Source organism: Galeopterus variegatus, unplaced genomic scaffold (assembly GCF_000696425.1).
Source record: "Galeopterus variegatus unplaced genomic scaffold, G_variegatus-3.0.2 Scaffold4529, whole genome shotgun sequence".
NCBI classification, from domain to species: Eukaryota; Metazoa; Chordata; class Mammalia; order Dermoptera; family Cynocephalidae; genus Galeopterus; species Galeopterus variegatus.
In genome coordinates, this window is record NW_007730640.1 from 54,875 (window position 1) to 76,345 (window position 21,471).

General features: G+C 33.7%; 1 protein-coding gene across 2 annotated transcripts in view; it reads right to left on the reverse strand.

The window, feature by feature from the left end:
- EPC2 (enhancer of polycomb homolog 2 (Drosophila)) overlaps positions 1-21,471 on the reverse strand; it is a 118,669-nt gene that overhangs the window by 9,517 nt on the left and 87,681 nt on the right. For both annotated transcript variants that reach the window (XM_008587762.1, XM_008587763.1), the window contains exons 5-10: positions 17,762-17,910; positions 16,881-17,013; positions 14,513-14,704; positions 11,166-11,255; positions 9,480-9,625; positions 9,030-9,373 (exon numbers count right to left, since the gene is read on the reverse strand). In XM_008587762.1, coding sequence (XP_008585984.1) covers positions 9,030-9,373; positions 9,480-9,625; positions 11,166-11,255; positions 14,513-14,704; positions 16,881-17,013; positions 17,762-17,910 — 1,054 coding nt within the window. The remainder of the gene's footprint in view (positions 1-9,029; positions 9,374-9,479; positions 9,626-11,165; positions 11,256-14,512; positions 14,705-16,880; positions 17,014-17,761; positions 17,911-21,471) is intronic.

Consider the following 21,471-nt stretch of genomic DNA (forward strand, 5'->3'; position numbering starts at 1 on the left):
ATTAACAGAGCTAAAAGACAGCCAACAGAGTGGGAGAAAATATTTGCAAAATATACATCTGTCAAAGGATTAATATCCAGAATATACGAAGAAAATGAATTAACTTTACAAAAACAAACAAACAAACAAACAAAAAACTAGCAACCGAATGAAAAAATGAGCAAAAGAGCTAAATAGGGCTGGGCACAGACTTCATGAATATGTCCCCAAAAGCACGGGCAACCAAAGGAAAAATAAACAAATGGGACTATATCAAACTAAAAAGCTTCTGCACAGCAAAAGAAACAATTAATAGAGCTAAAAGACAGCCAACAGAGTGGGAGAAAATATTTGCAAAATAATTTTTTTTTTAAAAATTACCATTGTGGGGCTGGTAGTCCCTGGCTAACAAAGTATTGCCAACTAGAGGTGTTCTACTTGCTTTTATGAGCAGATGATCATTTGTGCATATCTAAAAAAAAGGGGGGATGCTGATAACACTATTCGTTGTTCATTTACTGCCCTGTCTCGTTGTCTTAATTTGCTTAGGAGCCCCATCCCCATCTTTTTCTCCTCATAGGAAACTCATAAAATCCCAACCTAGTTTCAGTCCAAATTATTCAGATTAATGGTCAGTGTTTCTCAACCTTCTTAAACTTAGGCTGACCTTTTTTTTTTTTTTTAATTTTTATTGAATCAAAATCGATTATACATATTTTTGGGGTTCAACGTTGAGATATGTTGATCAAATCAATATTACAAGCATATATATTGTTACAAATTGTAATTATTCTTTATGCCCCTTGTCCAATCTCTTCCCATACTCCTCTACCTCCCCCCTCTAATTACCCTAGATTTCTTCTCTCCTTCTGAAAGAATAATGGTTACTCTGTTGATTTGTTGCCTAGATGATCTGTCCAATGCTGAGAGGTGTGATCAGGTCCCCCAATTCTATCATAGAGTACATGCTTTTTCTGTCACTCTGGAATGGGCTTTGTGGAGAGAGACATCCTCTTCTTTATCTCTGGTTACTCCCCTCCCTTGTGTCAATGCATTCCAGTGGCTGGCAGACCATCGGCATGGTGGGTGTGGCATCTAGCCACTTTTGCGGCAGCCATGGTTACTGTGGTTGCTGTGGTGGTCCACCCACATGGAGGTGATATTTTTGGAATATCAAAATATCACCAGCTCTCTGGTGCTGGTGGTGTTATGCCTGGTTGGGGGGGAGGGGGTCCAGTCCCCAGCTCCATACCTTGGGTCCCTGGGTGGGCCCTGAGGTGCTGGCACGGTGTGCTTGGTTGTAGGAGAGGGGTCTGGTACCCAGCTCCATGTTAGGCTGACTTTGATAACACAAATGTCATCCCTGATCCCATTTCCAGTTGAGAATCACTGATATAAACTTAATTTTATAATATGGATATACTTTAAAACATTACATTCATTTTTTTCCTCTTCTCCCTCATCTCACGCTCAGTAGGTAATATCCACTCTTGACATCTTGTTCTTTCTTTACTATTAAGGTATTCTGTGCTTGAAACAAATTCATGTTCCTCATTCACAGTTTTCTAGAGTACTGTTTAGTATTACTTCAACTCCTTAGACAAAAATAGCAAATAGTGATCACAACACAAAATTGGAATACATACAAAACACCCTTTCTAACTTCTTTATCATTTTCGGGGTTATGGGGTAGTGGCAGGAAATGTATGGTTTAATGGCATGGACACAATACTGAATTGTTATTCTCAGCATTCTCAGAGTTAACTTACTGGTAGGTAGAGGTTGGAAGTTTGATTCAAAGCACTTTCTCTGCTAATTATTTTTCCTTTAATAAGTTACTGAATAAGTTTCCTTTAATAAGTTCTTCCATTAAAATTTTCTTACACTGCTTTGGGTCATCAAGAGGCATGCATTAAAATACACCAGGAAAGAGTTTACGAATGAGATTCAGGACAGGGACCCAGCTTTGGGTGAGTTGTGTGTGGGGGAACAAATGGGAAGTAGAAACGTATAAAAGAGAAATCTTCCCTGCTTCTCTTGCTTAGGGCCAAGCCAGGTTCTTCTCATTAATTGAATCTTAAGTCATTAGCTTAACTGAAATTCATGGTAGTAATAATTACCCCACCTCACCCAAGTTCTATCAATTTAAAATCTGATTGTTTTGTGAAAATGGCAATACTTCACTACTGCAGACAGATGGGAAATATTCCTTTCCCTAAGTAAGAAGTTCTGCAAATCTTCCTAGGTAATACATTCTAATACATTGGTATATCTATTACAGAATTTTCCCTTTTAACAACCAAATATGTCATTCCATATATGAACGAGTAAAATACTTGCATTTTTAGACATCTTATATATAAAACCCACAGTTTGTTTTTCATGAAAGCCCTTAACCTTTCTGGCTATCTTCTATACATCTGGCAATTTTGGTTTGCTTTTATTCCTCAGATAAATTCACGTACCTCTTCTTACAATACTTGTCATCATCCTTGGTATATTGATTCTGTTCTCAAAGGTCCTAGGCATCCCTCCTTTCATCCTTTACCACTCAGGTATGTGGTTCCTACATGTGTATAGGTATGTGGTCTGTGTAGGCTGACCTCTTATCTCCCTTCCCTCCCATACTCTGACAGTGATCCACCAAAAACATACTCTGGGTACCTTCATAGACTTTACACTAATATAATAATTATAAAACTCTAGATAACGGTTTCTTAAGCTTGGGCTCAGAAAGGTATTCTTGAGTATATGTGAAATCTTTTCAAGTATTTGCTAACTCTGTATTGCTGTATCATTGATAAACTAAAAAGAAAGATCTAATAGAAATATTAGATTTCTGGACGATCATCCCACAATAAGAGTATGGACATACAACTTCTGTCCATGTACCTGCCTTTCTTTTTTCATAATCTTTTAACTTTTAATGCAGTGTTCCTCAAACTGGGCAAAGATGATGTATTTTGGGGAAGCCATGAATTCTTCTTGGTCTGCTGGCCTAGACCAAGTTTTCACCGTTTAACGAAGAACACCTATTGTGGTAGGTAAAGACTATCTAAAAGTTAAAATGAATATATTATCCAGCATTTCTTCATCTACCAGGCAGGTCTTTGTTAAAAGAGTTTTAATACATGCTTTATCAAAGCAATGCTGACTATATGCAAATTTTTTTTTTGTCTTAAGGACAGATCTGGGACTGAACTGGGGGATAGAGAGGGGGATCCTATTTCAAATCTTCTAGGTCACAGTGGGGAGTCAGGTGAAAGTTCACATAAACCACTGGAGCTACTCTTAGGACAAACTTTCTAATCCAGGAGAGTTGACATTACCTTTCCAGGACTACATACATCCTATAAATGAAACTCTTATAGCTAAAGGCAAACTAATGAATAAACTGTGAAACTTTGAGGGTGGGGAGTTCAAAAGTGAGGGGGGGCAGGGAATGAGGAACAAATGGATGTGAGGAAAATGAAAATAGACTAAAGATCCATTTAACCTTCTGATACCCAAGCTAAATAGTTACAATTGAAACTTCATTATTATTTCCTTTCACAGTCAAACTATAATCTTTTAATCCCTTAGGACTGAATCCATTTCTCACCTTTGGAAACAATGCTAACCTAGAAAATAAATCCTTGTGAGTACGTTAGCTAGTCATTAAAGCACAGTTTTACTCATCCAAAAACTTTAATGCTGACAAACATTTTATGACAATTTAAGAAAGAATTGGGAAGAGAAACAAATTAAAAATGAAGAATTTCTCTTGGAAAACTGTACAAACTATTAATTATTTTACAAAATTAGTAATATTAACATATTTGGAACTATTCAAAAAGGCTGTTGATATCTATCTACTTAGTATATTAAGACAGGTGATAAAAACTATGTTAGTTTGTAACCATGCATTAATGAAAAACAAGATTAAATGTAAATTAATTTGGCCCTTCAAGTCTGAACAAAGCACTTTTAGATATAAAATATATTTTCTTGAGTTTTGGATTTAAGAACATCATCTCAAAGAATAAGTAATACTGCAGTTTCAAATGACTAAAAACTTTATCTATTTATACAAAGAATGTAATATTTGCCATGTGCTATAAATTCCTACAGGGTAAGGATTATTTTCTCACAAAACTTTATAACTTTTAAACACTTAAAACAGTACAATCTCTCCTTTCACTCTCTATCCTGCTTTTATTCTTTGAAGAGTTTTACAAACAAGAAAACATATCTTTATTTTACTCAGCAGTTAGAGAACACATTTTTTTGCTTAAAATGAAAAGTCTTTAGTTTTAGCTTTTCTTCAGTTTTTTAGGATACACATTTCAATTTTCCTTTAAGTATATAAAAAATAAATAGAATATATTTTGGACAAAAGGATTATTACTTGAAAAACATTATCCAGGGTTACTAATAACATAAAAGAAAGATAATTCTTTGCCACTAGCCCTCAAGTAAATATAAGATGAAGCCCTCTTTCTTTTTTTTAATAACTAAGGAACTTGTCATATAAATAAACGTTACTGTCCAGTGCATTAGATTTCTACTTCTGATTAAATCCTTCATTTGCTGGGATTTCTCAGCAGTGAAACAAAAAATTCAGTACTAATACTTTGTTTAGTTCAGTGATATTCTCTGCCAAGTAAAAATTTGCTCCTGTTTCACTCATTACTCAAAGACATACGTTTTCATGACTAAGCCCATTAAGAACAAGCAGAAGGCAAAAGTATTTAAGATATATATTAAAAGAAATCAAATACATGAGGATTCCATTCTTTCATTTATGTCCATCAAAAGTAAAAATACAATTTTTTAAAAAGTCCTACATTCCTTCTCTTTAGGTAGATGAGGGTACTTCTATCAGTATTTACCGAATTATAACTGAATTCACTTAACATTTCTAACCAGAACTAAGAAAACTATGTAATGAATATAACTGGTACAAATAGGTACTTAAAATTACCACAGTTTTTCACAACTTTACAAAAAACTGTTAAAAGACTTTTTTCATGCTCTGTGTCTAATATTTTAAAAAAGAAATTTGTTAAAGACAAAAAACCTTGTGGCCTCAATGACTAGAGGGTCACAGTCAACAGAGAAGGAAAAGTCCAAACAAAATTCTGATTAAATACTTGTATAAAAGAACCAATTTCAAAATATTCACTCCTAATTAATGTACCTTAGTTGTTGCTTAAGCCTTAAAATTTTTTCAAAGGAAGAAAGAAATGGTAGTATGTTGAGGGTATTAAAAAATATAAGACAGAAAAAATTGCACAGACCAAAAAGACTAATTTTTTTTAATGGTAAGGGAAAGGTAAAAATACAAAGAATATCTTATTGTCTATGATGTTAACATTGCCTATTTGTGATTAAAGTTCCCCCAGAAGTGCATGCATGCCTAAGATAATATTTAAAATGCTTATTTTATGTTAATGTACAGGCCCCACCAAACCACCATGCAGGCTGCACAGGTGAGCAGGACCCACGCACTAACCAAACAGGAGACAGGGCAGCCCACCACACACTAAACTGCATTGATAACAGAAGAGTCAAGAGCAGAACCTACAAACAGACAATGAAGTTTTCACCCTTATAACCCACTCCAGAGTGATAGAAGAATTAAGTGATCAACCAGATGACCAAACATTAACATAAAAATACTAGAACTATAAATAAACAGGAAGATATGACACCACCAAAGGAATATGGTATTTCTCAAGTACCAAACTCCATAGAGCAAGAAATCCTCTAGGTGTCTGAAAAGGAATTCCGAGCACTAAACTAGAGAACACAATGAAACAAGAAAAAATATCCAGGATATGAAGGAGGAAATTTACAAAGAGACTAATAACTTCTAATAACTTAAAAAAGAATGTAATTTACAAAGAGACTAATAACTTAAAAAAGAATGTAAGAGAACTCCTAGAAATGAAGGATTCTCTCAGTGAAATAAAAAACAGAACAGAAAGCTTGAGCAGCAGGCTAGAAGAAGAAGAAGAAAGAATCTTAGAACTCAAAGATGGTTATTTTGAAATAACCTAGGCAGACAAGAAAAAGGAAAAAGGAATTTTAAAAAATGAAGAAAACTTAAGAGAGCTAGCAGACAACTTCAAGCATGTAAACATAGAAATCATGGGTATTCCAGAAGGGGAGGAAAAACAAAAAGGCACTGAAAACTTACTCAAGTAATAACAGAGAACTTCCCAAGTATAAGGAGGGATGCAGACCTTCAGATCCAGGAAGCCCAAAGACCCCAAACAGATTCAATCCAAAAAGATCCTCTCCAAGACATGTGACAGTCAAACCAGCAAAACTCAAAGACAAAAAGAGAATTCTAAAAGCAGCAAGAGAAAAGTGCCACATCACCTACAAGGGAGCCCCCAGGCCGGCCCGTGACTCACTTGGGAGAGTCTGGTGCTGACAACACCAAGTCGGGGGTTCAGATCCCCTTACCAGTCATCTTTAAAAAAAAAAAGGGGGGAGCCCCCATCAGACTAACAGCAGACTTCTCAACTGAAACTTTACAGGCCAGAAGAAAATGGGATGATATATTCAAAAAGCTAAAAGAAAAAAACTGCCAGCCAAGAATCCTATATCCAGCACAGTTATCCTTCAGAAATGAGGGAAAAATAGTGTATTTCCCTGACAAACAAAAATTATGGGAGTTCACTACCACACGACCAGCCCTGCAAGAAATACTCAAAGGAGTCCTGCATCTGGAATCTGAAAAATGATGATTAATATCACAGATTCACAAGAAAGAGCAAAACCCACCATTAAAACCAAAATGTAAACAAGAAAGAAGCTAAATCATGTCACCTCAAAAACTCAACTAACATTGAAGATAAAAAATAAAAGAGGAAAAAAGAGGCAAATGATGTTTAAAACATCTAAACAAAAAGCAATATAATGACAGGAGTAAAGCAATACTTATCAGTAACAATCATGAATGTAAATGGATTAAATTCCCCATTCAAAAGACACAGACTGACCGACTGGATTAAAAAGTAGAACCAACAATATACTGTCTTCAAGAGACCCACCTCACCTATAAAGACAAACACAGACTAAAAGTGAAGGGATGGCAAAAGATATACCATGCAAATGGAAACCAAAAATGAGCAAGGGTAGCTATTCTTATATGTTAATGTATGATAGTGTCATAGAATTATAGAGCTGATTATATGGAACTATTAAATATTCTGGATCAATACATATGAGGAAACTTTAAGAAGTTCAAAGAAAAATAGAATTAAAAGATAATATAAATCTTTCCATGAATGTTTCTTGCATGTAGTATTGATGATATAAACATTCACAACACATATACATTTTCAGAAAAAAGTCAAGTTAAATCTAGAGTTTATCTGTAATGTATAATAGAAAGCCACAAATATATGGCATGTTCAAGGTGAGAAGAAATATATTAGAATAATTTTTTAAATGGCATACAATGGTAGAGAAGAAATTCAGCGTATGAGCAAATGTAATTATAAATGCCTATATATTATATGTGTTTAAACTCCCTTTTGGGCAAAAATTATTTTTAGTAATGTTTGGTACAGAAATTTTTGTTTAATTAAATAATTTGAACTATGTCTTGGAGTTGGCTGAAAATAGATTTGACCTAATATTTGTCAACTTTTTACTATCTCTAGATTTCTAAGAATCCTGTGACTTCAAATCATATTAGGTATTTATCCATTTCAGCATCAAAACCTCATTAAACTTCATAGACTCATGAACTGTTTATAATGTGATATCACTTTCCTTACCTAAGTTTGTTTAGGAGAAAAGTAACCACCTAATTTGGATAAATGATATGTCAACTTCCAATCATTCAAACAAATCCAATTTTCTATCACAACCTTTAAACAGATAAATGTCTAAATCAAGTTGGAAAATAGGCAATACAGTGAAATAACACTACTGAGACCAAATTTCAAGCTAAAATGACTTAAAATCACTTTAAAGAAGTTTAAAAATTTCACATCTTAAAATGCAACATCCAGGAAATAATTTAGAAATACATATGTTTTGGGCCGAGCCCGTGGCACACTCGGGAGAGTGCGGCGCTGGGAGCGCAGTGGCGCTCCCGCCACGGGTTCAGATCCTATATAGGGATGGCCGCCGGTGCGCTCACTGGCTGAGCGCAGTGCGGCCGGTCTAAAAAAGGACCAAAAAAAAAAAAAAAAAAAAAAAGAAATACATATGTTTTACCAAAAGAAAAAAAAAGGATATCAACAGGTCAAGTCAAGTCTATTTTTGTCTTTGGATACCATGACTTTATATATTATATAGATGTTTATAAGTTATATGTCCTGTATATATGTGATGAAGAGAAAACTATCCACAGGAAAAAAAAAATCAAAAATATATTTTCAATTCTCTAGACATTATACATTATTTACAATGTATATGTCATAAAAAAATTAATTTGATCACAATGTCTCTGAAAATGGAAAAACCTTTCTGATCTCAACTAGAGTGGTAAGCTATTAGATAAAAATTATAACTATTCATAGGGAGCCTCCTAAAAAATAATTTTTCAGAAAGAAAGCTTTTAATGGTACTCTTGAGGAGCAATGCTTACATTTCAGCAAGGTTAATACACAAAAATGAAAATTTTCTTTAACATAAGAAGCCAACAGTACCATGCTATGATGATCTAGTGGCAGCTTATAAACAGTTTGGCCATAGGGAACTCCCTATGTATTCTGCCTATACATTCACCATACAAGGCATGCACATTCAAAATACACACCAGTGGGGCAAGGGTTCAGATCCCTGTACTGGCCAGCATCAAAAAAAAAGAAAGTTCAAAATACACATCAGTGGTTTTGCAGATACCAGTTAGGACATTTAGTTAAAATATGAACCCCAATAGTGGAGTTATGATTCTTAGACTGCAAAAAAAAAAAAATGCAGTAGGTTAAAGATGAAATTTCTTTCCTGAGTTGGATTAGGAAAATATACCTTCAAAATTTACCTTGAGAGTTTATTTAGCAGATAATGAAAATTAAGGAGAAAAGAATAGCAGGATAGCTTACCCGATATGCCATTTTTGCTGGTGTTCAATAAAGCTACAGATGCCGCAGAAACTCTTTTATTGTTCACAGTCTGCCCTGGTTTTCTTGAGGTACATTCTTCACTATCACTGTCTTGTAAATTTAGTAGCCTTGGCTGGAAACACTGTAGTCGACATGATCTGATATTGCTTAATATTTCAGAAAGGGACAGTCTATTTTCACAACGTTTACTGGAAGCATTGGTCCGAGAGAAATTAGAAGAAAAGTCTATAGTTTGGGAAGAGCTTGAAAAACTATTCAGCATTTCAGGGTCTATCTGTTTCAGGACTGGGTCATATTCTGTGGATATTCGGTCCATTATGACCCTAAAAAGCAACATAAATCCACATATTAACTGGAAGAGTTTAACATTTTCTCTATACCTTCCCTTCCAGCTCATAAACAAGAATCACGTCAAAGCAAATAGTTTACCTTCCACCTCTGCCAATTCGCCTCCTTGCAAATCCTATACATCTTCTTGGGACTGTAAGTGTTGTAAGGCAATGCCTATACCTCAACTTATCCATATCTGCCAATTCTGAATTTTCACATGAATGGTTAGCTTGGTCCAAACGAGGCTGTAAAGAAAGAAAAAAATAAAAACTCATGAAGTAAATCTGAAATTAAAAAAAAGTTAAATCGTGATAAAAACAAAGTACAGCATCAGTAGAACAATTAAAATCTAGATGTAAAACTGCAAAATTGGGGCTTAAATGAGTATTAACCAGGTTAAATTTTACAAAATTGAATCAAAAGTTCACTCACCAAAATTATCCAAATTGAATTTAGTTTACAAAGATAAATATATTTAGAGTATATTATATTTAAAAAGAAATATATCTGTAAGGAATACTATGGCTTTTAACAGTCAGGTACAAAGTAGAGATGGTAAAATTACATAGCAATTTATAAGGCTTCCTGTTAAGTAAAATAAACCAGAAATAATTTTGTTTGGACTAAAAATTGCACTTTCAAGCATGCACTTCAAGTAAAGAAGCTTCCTCTTTACTTTTAAGAGACATATAGTCCATTTCTTTGCCCTCTCATTCCATTCATCATTCTACATTTGTATCTTACCACTTCTGTCCCCTTTGATAATAATTTCTCCTTCTCTTATCAGCATAACTTGTAAACAAATCTCCACCTCTCCTACATGAAACATACACACCCTGAAAAAATTTTCAGTGTATTTGTTTACCACTATGCAACAAGACGAATGTTCTCCTCAAGCCATATAAGAAAGCCAAAGCCATCCTCAGAACTCTATAGTTAACACCTTATCTGAAAATCAGGGGAGTGAGGGTCACTCCCTGATATAATGCTGTGCTAAAACTTGACTTAATAGCACAAAGCAATTTCTGAGTGTGTCGAAAAGTTACCAATACAATTACTGGACAAAATATTGCCATGAGGGAAGTTTAAAAATTATTATTTTGGGGCCGGCCTGGTGGCGCACTGCTACAGTGCGCCGCTTGGGAGCATGGTGGCGCTCCCGCCGAGGGTTTGGATCCCACATACAGACTGGTTCCCGCTCACTGGCTGAGCGAGGTGCAGGCACAACACCGAGGGTTGCGATCCCGTTGCCGGTCCCGGTCCGGTACGGGTGCGACACTGAGGGTTGCGATCCGTTGCCGGACACGAAAAAAGACAAAAAGGAAAAAAAAAATTATTATTTTGGTTGATACTTACTGGGTATGTATGATAAGATGGGCTCGCATAAGGACAAATTTCAATAAATGCTCATCAGCCATCAAAGGTTCCAGAAGCAACCTAGAGATTCTGGGCTTCCTAAGTCTAGCAATGACACACTGATTAATTTTAACAACTTCTAAAGCTACAATTAAAGCCCCAAATCAAACTAAAATATAAAACTAAAATCTAAATCTAAATATTTAGATTTCTAAAATATGAGGAATTATCAACTTCTGAGTAAAGGATTCTGATATCCTTTAAAAGGACTCAGTAACTTTTAGCATCTTTTACTGGTATCCACATAAAGGATGTTAAATAAAAAATGCTGATGCACTTCTCATTTTTAGATCTAAGACTACGTCACCCTGACATGAGTTACCTGTTAATTCCAGTTCACAAAAACACCACAAAAAATAAAGTTCTTACAGCATAATACTGGCATCCTGCCCGCCTTCTGAAAGCACAGGGACCATCAGGATCATTTTCTTCTTCAGGTTCTGATAGTGGGGACGGTATCTAGACAAAAGAGGCATTCCATTTAGGAGTTACCAAAAGTCAATAGATCAATGTTCGCAATGATCTAAAATTAAAATCTGATCACAAACAGTAAATCACTCATATTACATATAATAGGCAGTAAATTCCCCCAAACATTTAACGACTAGCAAAAAATTTCTATGGTTAAAAATCCTTACTTTTAATGGACTAGTTCTTGCAGGTTAACTACAAACGGTATTGTTTTTGAACATGAAGTACTGTACACTTAAAAAGAATTAGTATAGTTTTTATATATTCCATTTATATTTTGTAAATAATGTATGTGGCCATAAATACTTGATGATGACAGTTATGCTTCACCTATAGGTAGGTGTGTTTTTATCTCATAACTTTATGTCTCTGTCTCTTTAAGTCTCTGTAACCAAAAACTGGGAAGTAAAAAAGACTTATGAATAGCCAAGAAAAATAAAGATGCCATAAAGGCCATAGATTTTACTCGAAGAGGAGTCTTTTATCTCCCCACTCATCATTTAAAAACACTTTTTACACTAAGCAGATTAGAAGCAGAAAATTAGAAGAGGAAGGAAGACTTGCAAAAGGTTAACAGGTTAGTTGCAGAGAAGTGATACACACAAAAGCTGTCAAATACTAAAAAGCATTCTGCCCAGGCCATGTGATATCAGGCCAAATATCCCTATATAGTTTCAGTGGACCCCTAGAACAGCACTGATACATTATAACAAACTTTATAATTGTCATAAAAACAGATTAAATGATATACAAATATACTCTTACATGGCAGGGAAATAATAGGTTTTAGATAAATTTCCACCCATAATGGTTAAAATAAAAAAAAGTTTTGGTACTTAAGTTTCAGTTGTCTCGCAATTTCACTTTGCAGCACATCTCTTTTTCTGACAAACGCTGGCTCAACCATATTTACTTGCAAATTTTTGAACCTCACAAATCCCTCTCTTCCTATTTTGAGAGGAAAAATGTTTTCTCCACATTATTTCCAAACTGTGGTAATTACCACTGAGCAGGGTCATCCAGGGGAGAAAGGCATTTGTTTGAGGTTCCAATATACCTCCACCAACCCTATGGGGGAGACACAGAAACAGTGAGCTGGGGCTGATTCTTCTTCCTAGGGAACAAAGCCCCAAACCTGAAATTTTAAAGGAAATCCCAAATGTGAATTTAACACTTTGGTTCCTTTACAAATCATCTATTTACCTCTTCTAAGATATACACAGGAAGTATCACAAAGTCTCAGGAATTCTTTGCATAAAGTATTATCAACCCTTCCTCTCAACTACCATTCCCCAGGGGTGGAGTCCAGGGGACAGAGGAAGTCTGAGATATAGGAAGAGAGAGCTAATGTTAGGATAATTAGAAGCATGATCAAGAAGAGAAAGGGTTTTTAGTTCTGCTCTGCTACAAATCATTTGGGTAAGTCTGGTTAAAATGTTTGTTCTCTTAAGCCTCCCTATTCCATTGTTGCTGGTTTATTGGACAAAGCAGCAGCATGTAATTAATTTAATGATCTTTTAAGTAATAAAATCCTGATTCTATAAGAGCTGCATTCTAAATAGCTGCCTCACTGAACGATGCCCCGCTATAAATACTCTTTAGCAACATGAGGATACCATAAAAATTAATAAGGGTCATCTAAGACCTAGTACAAGGACTCAGAGGAATCTAAAAGTTTCAAAATGCAATTTTCATGTGGAGACAGCTGTTGGGGACTATATGAGTAAACATAAGAATGTAGAGCAGAAATGAAGATCCCTTAATACAGGAGGAATATATGACTAATGCTGAGTAAGCCCTACTCCCAGGTTGGGTGGATGGCATCATTCTTAAAGGGCTGGGAATGTACAGCAAAACTTTCTAGGCTCTCATTAGTACCACTAATATAAGGTAATTCTACATATACTTATCTAACGTTGTCATTTTCTTACTTAAAATTTTTTAATAATTTCCTAGTATGTATAATGTAGATAGAGGCCATTTGCCATTTGGTTACTACTGCAGGCATCATTCCTTTCATGCCCTCCTTCTCTTTGTTTTATGCTCCAGCAATGCCAAACTGCTAGCAGTTTCCTCTAATATGCTCTTTTCTCTGCCTAGACCCTGGCCCCCTATCTGTTAGGGGACTATATCCCCCCTCATTCCTTCAAAATGGTCATCTGATGAATGTCCCGTGGCTTTTCAAAGCTATGCCTGAGTCTAACTGGATGATGCTCTTACAAAACTAATGAATGGTTTCATTAAGTGCTTTTCAAGAGCATATGAAATTAAATACATCTTTGTGCATTTGTTACTATGCATATAAATGCCAAAATATCATCTTGAGTATAAAAACTAAATCAGTGACAAAGAGTTAAAATAATATAATCTAGCCAAAGGTTATACATTTTATACAAACTCTAGATTTTAAATAGTTACAGCAATAAAGGGTTTTATAAACAGTCTTGCTTCCAAACATATGTGACGATGGTTTGTAAAAGAAAATTTCTCTTAAACAAATAAAATGATAAAATACAATAAAGCTGGTAGTAGGTTCAAGGTTTTTTTTATATAGTATTCTCTCAAAGTTTCCTATACTATATAGAAAAAAAGAGGGCATTGCTAGACCAGGTGCTAAACAATATTATTTTCTGAAAAAAACTGATACTTTAATATATAAAAGTCTTGTTTTAAAAATAGCACTTATAAAAATAAAATTTAAATTTAAAAACTGTAATCATTTTGCTACAAAACTGCTGCAATATTCACTAAAGAATAACAAGTTAAAACCTGAATCAGTTCTTCTAAATGTTTAGACTCAAATAGCCATTACCTAACAAATTAGCAAAATTTACATTAAAAGTTATATACAATGCTAGCAAAAAGGGAACTACTGTTGGTGAATATTAACAATTATGTATTAAATATCTTAAAATATTGATCATCTTTGGTTCAGTAATTACATTCTTAAAAATCTATTTTAAATACAGACAGAAAAGATAAAGATGCCTATTTTTACAGAAGGGAAAAATTGAAAACCATCTAAATGCTCCACAATAGAATAAATTCTACCCAACTGATACAAAATAACAGAAAGCAAATATCATTTCGGTGGCTACATAAATACTGCAGAAAATGTTTATACTATAACACTGGGTGAACAAAAAAGCAAGAATCAAAACTCTAAGATGTCAATTATGTTTTTAAAATAGAGCAATATAAAAGACTAGGAGAAAATGTCTTTAATACAGTTTTAAAACAAGCACCTGTGGAAATTCATCTTCATCTGAGCTGTGAAAGTCATATTGCTTAATATCACTCTTATTGATCACAGGCAATATCTCAGGAGTGGGTTGCTGAGATGTTATCAGAGCCTCTGCTTTAGGCTTCTTTGGGTACTTCTTCTTTTGACGAACCACATCAGAAGCCTCTTCTTTCAAAGACAAATGATGAGGGTGCTGTTTACATGACGATTTTCCCCCAAAAGCAAGAAATAAAAATCATTTTAGAAATCATGAAAAACTATACTATTCTTCGAAAAACATACATTTTTACCCAAAAGGTGATTTTATTGTTTTCAAAACACAAAAATTATTCTGTGATCATAAACTGAAACATGTTTTACTTTCTTCAAGTTACAATCAAAAATAATTATGGTATTTAAATTTGCTTTTTATATTATTGATACTTAAACTGAGATGTTAGTGATTTTTTTCAGATTGCTCTATTAAGCAATCTAGTGTTTAAAAGGCATTTAAATTCAATTCTTATTTAAATCTACTATATTAATATGAAGATCAATAACTATTTTTATTTTTTAAATAACTTGTATTGCATCATAATTTTATTCATTTCTCTATTTCAAATTTTTAAAAATGTCTGTGGGTGATAATTTTTTGAGAAAAATAAGTTCATGAACTAGAAAAAAAACTTTACTTTTTAGAGTGTATAATTACTGTCTCAAGTGGACAATAACCAAACTGTTCTCAAGTACCTGAGGGTTCTGTGGAGGTACTAGATAGGCCATCTGGCAAGGGGACTGACTGAAGAGGTAGGTTTCCAGCCCCCAACTCCCTTCAATAGAGCAGCTTGATTTCTATCTTTTTTTTTAACATACTGTCATTCCTTTTAATAAAAAGGGATCTACCATTTAAAAAAGTTGGAAATGACTATTCTAAGCACCAAACAATATGAAAGTGTAAAAATATTTAAGAAGTTATGCATTTCCCCATGTAATCCAGATGTTAAAACTACTTTAGGGTCAAAAATAGTGCCCACAATAAAAATGTTGCTTGAAGGGCAAATTACATTTAGTGAGATATAAACTGTTTCATACAATGGGTATAACTATTACATCAAAAAGAAAATTCCAACTTCTTAGAAACTTCCCACATTGTATGGTGGGACATACGACAAAGTAAATATAGTTAACCACGTGCAGTGGGGTACCACAACAATGTATGCAACCGTGTCTCTGAAATTAGTACTTAAATAGACTGTATATTTATTAGAGAAGACCTAAAATAATAATCAACAGATAATAAATGCTGATTCTGTCAGGAATTACGGGTTAAGGTTTTCATATTCTAATGCCAAACAATCACATACCTAGGAAAAGCATTGATTTATATAACATGGATTTTTAAAAATAACTTACAAAATGACATTTGTTACATTGGTAATTTTTTTGGCTACAGAAGTAAGTGTGATTTAAAGGGAACAGGTAGGTGGGCTAGATGCCTGTGATTAATAAGAAAGAACTTTGGTGTTTGAATTGACATGAGTTGAATAGAAGGAGGAGTCTTCCTGCTCCACATTCTTCCTTGACCTTTAAGAATAAATCCATGAAAAAAATGAGGACTGTGCACATTTTTAAAAGATGAATATTCCATGAACACCCTAAGTCACTTTTTAAATCTTGCTACAGAGTAAGGCTCTATTGTCTAGATGCTTCAGTCAATACCTGATTCTTATTTAATCTAAGTTCCTTAAAATGAAAGGTTTATTAATTTTTATATATCCCAATTAAATAATTAATGTACCTAGTGAGTACTGAATAAATATAATTATTTAGTCTAAGAAACTAAAATAATAACTGAGTCTGGCTCTTTTATTAGGAAGAAACTGTGAATCAGAAGTTAAAGGACTTTCTCTAGTCATTCAAAATAGGCAAAAAACTGATAAATGTTGGTTCTAGCAATGATGATGATGACAAGAATAAATTTCAATACACTCAATGAAGAAATCTTTAGTTTTAGATTTTGATGACTGCCACTAGGATGCAGAAGCTGCTAGGGCTAGTGATAATAACTAGACCTACCTTTATCCTCTAGGAAAGTAGACAGCATATTGGAAAGTGATGGACTTTGGTGTTAAGCCCTGAACTCAAACCTTGAATCTGCCACTTATTAGCTATGATCTAGAAGTCACACAATGGTAAAACCTACCTCAAAAGTTGTTAAAAGGATTAATGGGTCAATAGGTATATAACAACTACTAACAAAATGCTTGACAAATAATAAGAACTAAATTCATGTTAATTACTTTCCTCCTTAACCAAACTATATTAACTGCAGAAATCAACAAATGTCTTATCAATATTACCATTCACGCTTCTCCCCAGAGGATATTCACCTTAGTTTTACATTCTTGGGCTTTGTGATGATTTCCATTATGAAGAGTTGCTGGAGTGGTATATAACTCTTTTTCTGATCTACTGATTTTCACTTCATTAAGGATTTCACCACCATAGTCTCCCAAATGATATCTTCAGAAGGTAACAAAGTATAAGAAAATTTTGAATAGTTTAACAATAAAGAAGGGGAAATAAATGATAGCTTAACTAATTGGAACACCAGAGCTAACAATTAATCAGGTTATTTTTAACAGAAATAAAGAAGCTCATATTTGGGACTCAGTAAAAACAAAACAATCCAAAAACCGAAAATGCCTATGATACATAGAAAACTCATTTCTCATATATCTTATATTAACAAGCAACGGGGAATGGTGTTTAGAATGCTTACTTCAGGAATCAAACAAAATTCTGTTAGGTTTAGTTTAATCTAATTACACAGGAAAATACCATTACATTGGAGAGTGCATTTCCAAAAAGAGCTGAAACAAAAAATTTTATATTAGCTAGTCAGAAATTAAAATCAATTAAACATTCGTTTCCCTCAAACTTTAACAGAAACTTTAACACAGAGAACTGGACAAAATGATCTCTAGGTTCTTTTCTTAATAAAATTCAATGACACTGCCAAAAAAAAAAAAAAGTGTATTAGAGGATCTATACTACACCAAAAATCCCCCCAAATTTGCAGTCCAAGTTGGTAACTTAATCTGATAAAAGAAAAAACTAGTAATCACAAATCTTTAAAAAAAATGTAAATTCTGTTAGAGAATCAATATCAACTGCCATAAAGCTTAGTGAAAACAAAACAAATATTTGGTTACGTTTTGCCCATCATTTGACTAAAGCTGCCACTAGTATGTAATAGTAGCAATGTTACCTTTTTTCCACAACTTCTAAGGTTAAGTGCAATAATTCTCGTTTTGTTTTCTCTCTTCTCTTAATCATTTCCAAAATTGTTATGGCTCTACTAAACTCTCGTCTCAGTTTCAACATCTTTTCATAAGAGGCTTCATCATTCTTACGATTCTATTAAAAATAATATTAATTTTAGAAGAATAAACAATTAATTATCCACATTTCCAGATTCATTCAATAAAATCTTATCAAATACAAATTTATCCTATAAAAGTAAAATGTTAAAACAGCAACTACATAAGAGAAAGTATCTACGTAAATCCGAAAATATTAGTACAAGCAAATATCTCTCAACAGATATTCAGAAAAAATTGTCACCAGTTGTTGAAAAGATGGAAGGGCATAGAAAGGATAATTCCAATGTAAAGTAAACAAATTCAAAACACAGCTGCCTGAAACAAAACCTAGTACACATCAGAAAATGTAGCCCATTCATATTGTAGCAAGGTATTTTCCAAAGAGAGAGAGAAAGATCTGTCAAGATCAAGGTACCTAAAAATAGCCAAAATGAGTCCCTATCCATCTATCCAGCTCTGCAACTTGGGGTTGGAAGGTTCAATATACTGACATAAACATGAACAATGACAAAGAAGTGCTTCACTTCAGAAACAGACAGAAAACTGAAAATAGAATATAAAGCATCTCAAGAAATGCAATTATCATGCTTCAACATAATAAAACAACATTGAAGAGCAGAAAAGAGATTTTACAAAAATTCTGAATTTCAGAATATTAGTTCTAACTTGCAAGCATAAGAAGTAACTTCATCTATTTACAAGTGAAAACTGTTAAGTAACCAGAGAAGGCTCAGTTTTAATTAGTAGCATCATTTGCATATAAAATAAAAATAAATATAATATAAAAATTACTATTAATACAAACTATTTTGTTAAATATCCACAGAGTACTTACCTTGTATTAGGCACAAAACTATTGGTTTAAAAATAGACCAATACCACCCTCAATCTAAACGCCCAGACAGAATTGCACTTAAGCAATCTTTCCATCCTTGAGTTAATTATTCAATATGACAATAGAGAGAAACTAAAGAATGCCAGAAGTTTTATAATGGAGAATTACAAAAGAGAAAATAAACACTGAGAAAAATTCAAAGTTGTTATTTTTTTTTCTTTTGTGTATAATTTTTTGCATCTGAACAATAATCATCTGTTGAAAATAAAACTATGTCCCATTATGGTACTGCATGCAGAATACTAAAAAACACTAAGTTAATAGTTACCCCTTTATTTAATCAAAAGAAAATTCATGGTCCCCCCCCTCTTCAGTACTATGTGACAAAAGGCAAAACTAAGGGATAGGTTTAAGTAGTTATTATTTATTTATTTTGGTAAACAGGCAGCAATACCTTCCAATTAAAAAATAAAAAAATTATCAACAGGAAATATCAAAGTGCCTACTCTGTGCAGGGTACTGCACATGCCCCCTACCCTCCAAAAACTTAAAGTCCAGTAAGAATGACAGACATACAGAATCAAAAGATGAATAATACCAGGTTACATGTCAGCTGGGGGCTGAGTAATATTCAAAACTGCACCAACACTTCTCAAGACTGCCTCCCTCTTCGATAAGTGCTCCTTGTGGACTCTATGCTTCTGCCCTGTTTTACTCATTTCCTGCTTTTTTGACCCAAATAACTATCATTCTTTAACTTTTTCTTTCTCCAGTCTTGTCCTTTTATAAAAACCAAGTTTTTATTTGACATAATTTCAAACCCCATCAAGTTACAAAAATAGTAGAAAAAATTCCCATATACCTTATCCCCAAAGGTTAGTATTTTACATTTGCTTTATCTCTGTACATGTATACATGTATTTGTATGTACATAAACACATACACACAAATTACTAGCAGCTGTATTTTTGAAATTTTTCGAGAAAAGTTGAAGACATAATGCCCCATTATCCCTAAACACTTAAATGTGTATTTTCTAAAAACAATGATATTTTCTTATATAACCACAGTACAATTAACAAAATCTAGAAATTAACATTGATATAATCCTATTATCTAATTTCTGCTCTTTATGCATATTTGTCGATTGTTCTAGTAGCGCCCTTTATAACAACAAATATAGTTACTGCTATAAAGGACATCAGTGAGACAATAATATTTACTATGAAAATCTATTAATAAATTTTCTCCCTGCCCTAGGATCTGACTCAGAATTAAAAACTACATTCAGTTGTAATGTCTCTTCAATCTCCTATCATTTGAAATAGTTCCTTTGTCATTCTATAGTGATCATGACCTAGACATTTCTGAAGACTAGAAACCATTTATTGTTGTAGAATGTTCTTCAATTTGGGTTTCACCGATGTTTTTCCATGATTAAACTCAGACTATACCTTTTTGGTATGACTACCACAGATGTGATATTTTGTCACACTTACATCATCTAAGGAATTAAATGATACTATTTGTTCCATTATTGCTGATATGAACTTTAATCACTTGACTAAGATGGTGTCTGCCAGCTTTCTCTACTCAGATATTATTTTTCCCTTTTTAATTGATAAGTATGTTATAGGACTATATAAGTATCTTGTTTCTCATTAAATTCTCTCCCATTAATTTAGTATCCATTGATTCTAACTTTTGTTTGAAACAAGTATTGCTATGGTGATTGCCAAATGGTGATCTTTAACTCCATCATTCCACTGACATTTATAAGTTTGGAAATATACTATAAGGAAAATATTCATCTATCTACTTATCTTTCATTCATTCATCTATATCAGTATGGACTCATGGGTTATTCTCTGGATTACAATCCATTATTCTCATTATTTAGTATTATGCTCAAACTTTCCCAGCTCTGATCAGTGGAGTTCCCTTTTAAGCTGGCTACTCTGTCCTTTTGACATTGCTCCAAACATCTTTAATCACACTCTTTTTTTCTGGCACAGCAGAATATTTGTTCCAGGCTTATATTTTCCCAGCCCTAGACCTGGAATCAACCATTTTGCTAAGGAGCCCTGGTTCCTTTTAATGGAAAACAGTACTTAATATCAAGATCTACATGCTAGGCATACTCATTGCTACTAGATGTATCTATTATTTCTAGAGTCTCTGAGTGAGAGTTAAGAAATAACTGTGTAATATATGTATGTACATACACACAAAAATCTGTATCTATTTCTGGCCATTTTAATATTAAAACCCACAAATTTATACTGACATCTTTTCTTTTCCTTTGAGATGGCCCTATTCCCTGTATTCGAATCCACTCACCCCCTCTACCCCTTTCTCACAATTGTCTCTGCTTGGGGCCAACTCCTTTCTTCCTATTCCAGTTACTCTGTACAGACTACCAAATCTCTAGAGAAGTGGTTCTCAAACTGCTACTCTTCAGAATTAATTGCAGATCTTTTTATAACCAAGGATGATTCACAGGTGATTGTTATGTACAACCAGAACTGAGAACCATTACCCTGGGAGTTTCCTCTCCTGTCTATCTTACTTGTTCTGAGCCACAGAGAGGGAGGAGAGAAGGCACAGACACTAAGTTCTATCTGTGTGTTTAAACATGTTAAATGTAAATGTTGATTCAGGAGTTTCCAATCTGTGCATTCAGACATGCTGGTGGCTTAGGAATATATCATTTAAGAATGTCCTAAAGTACTTACACACTCCAAAATTAAATAACTAGCT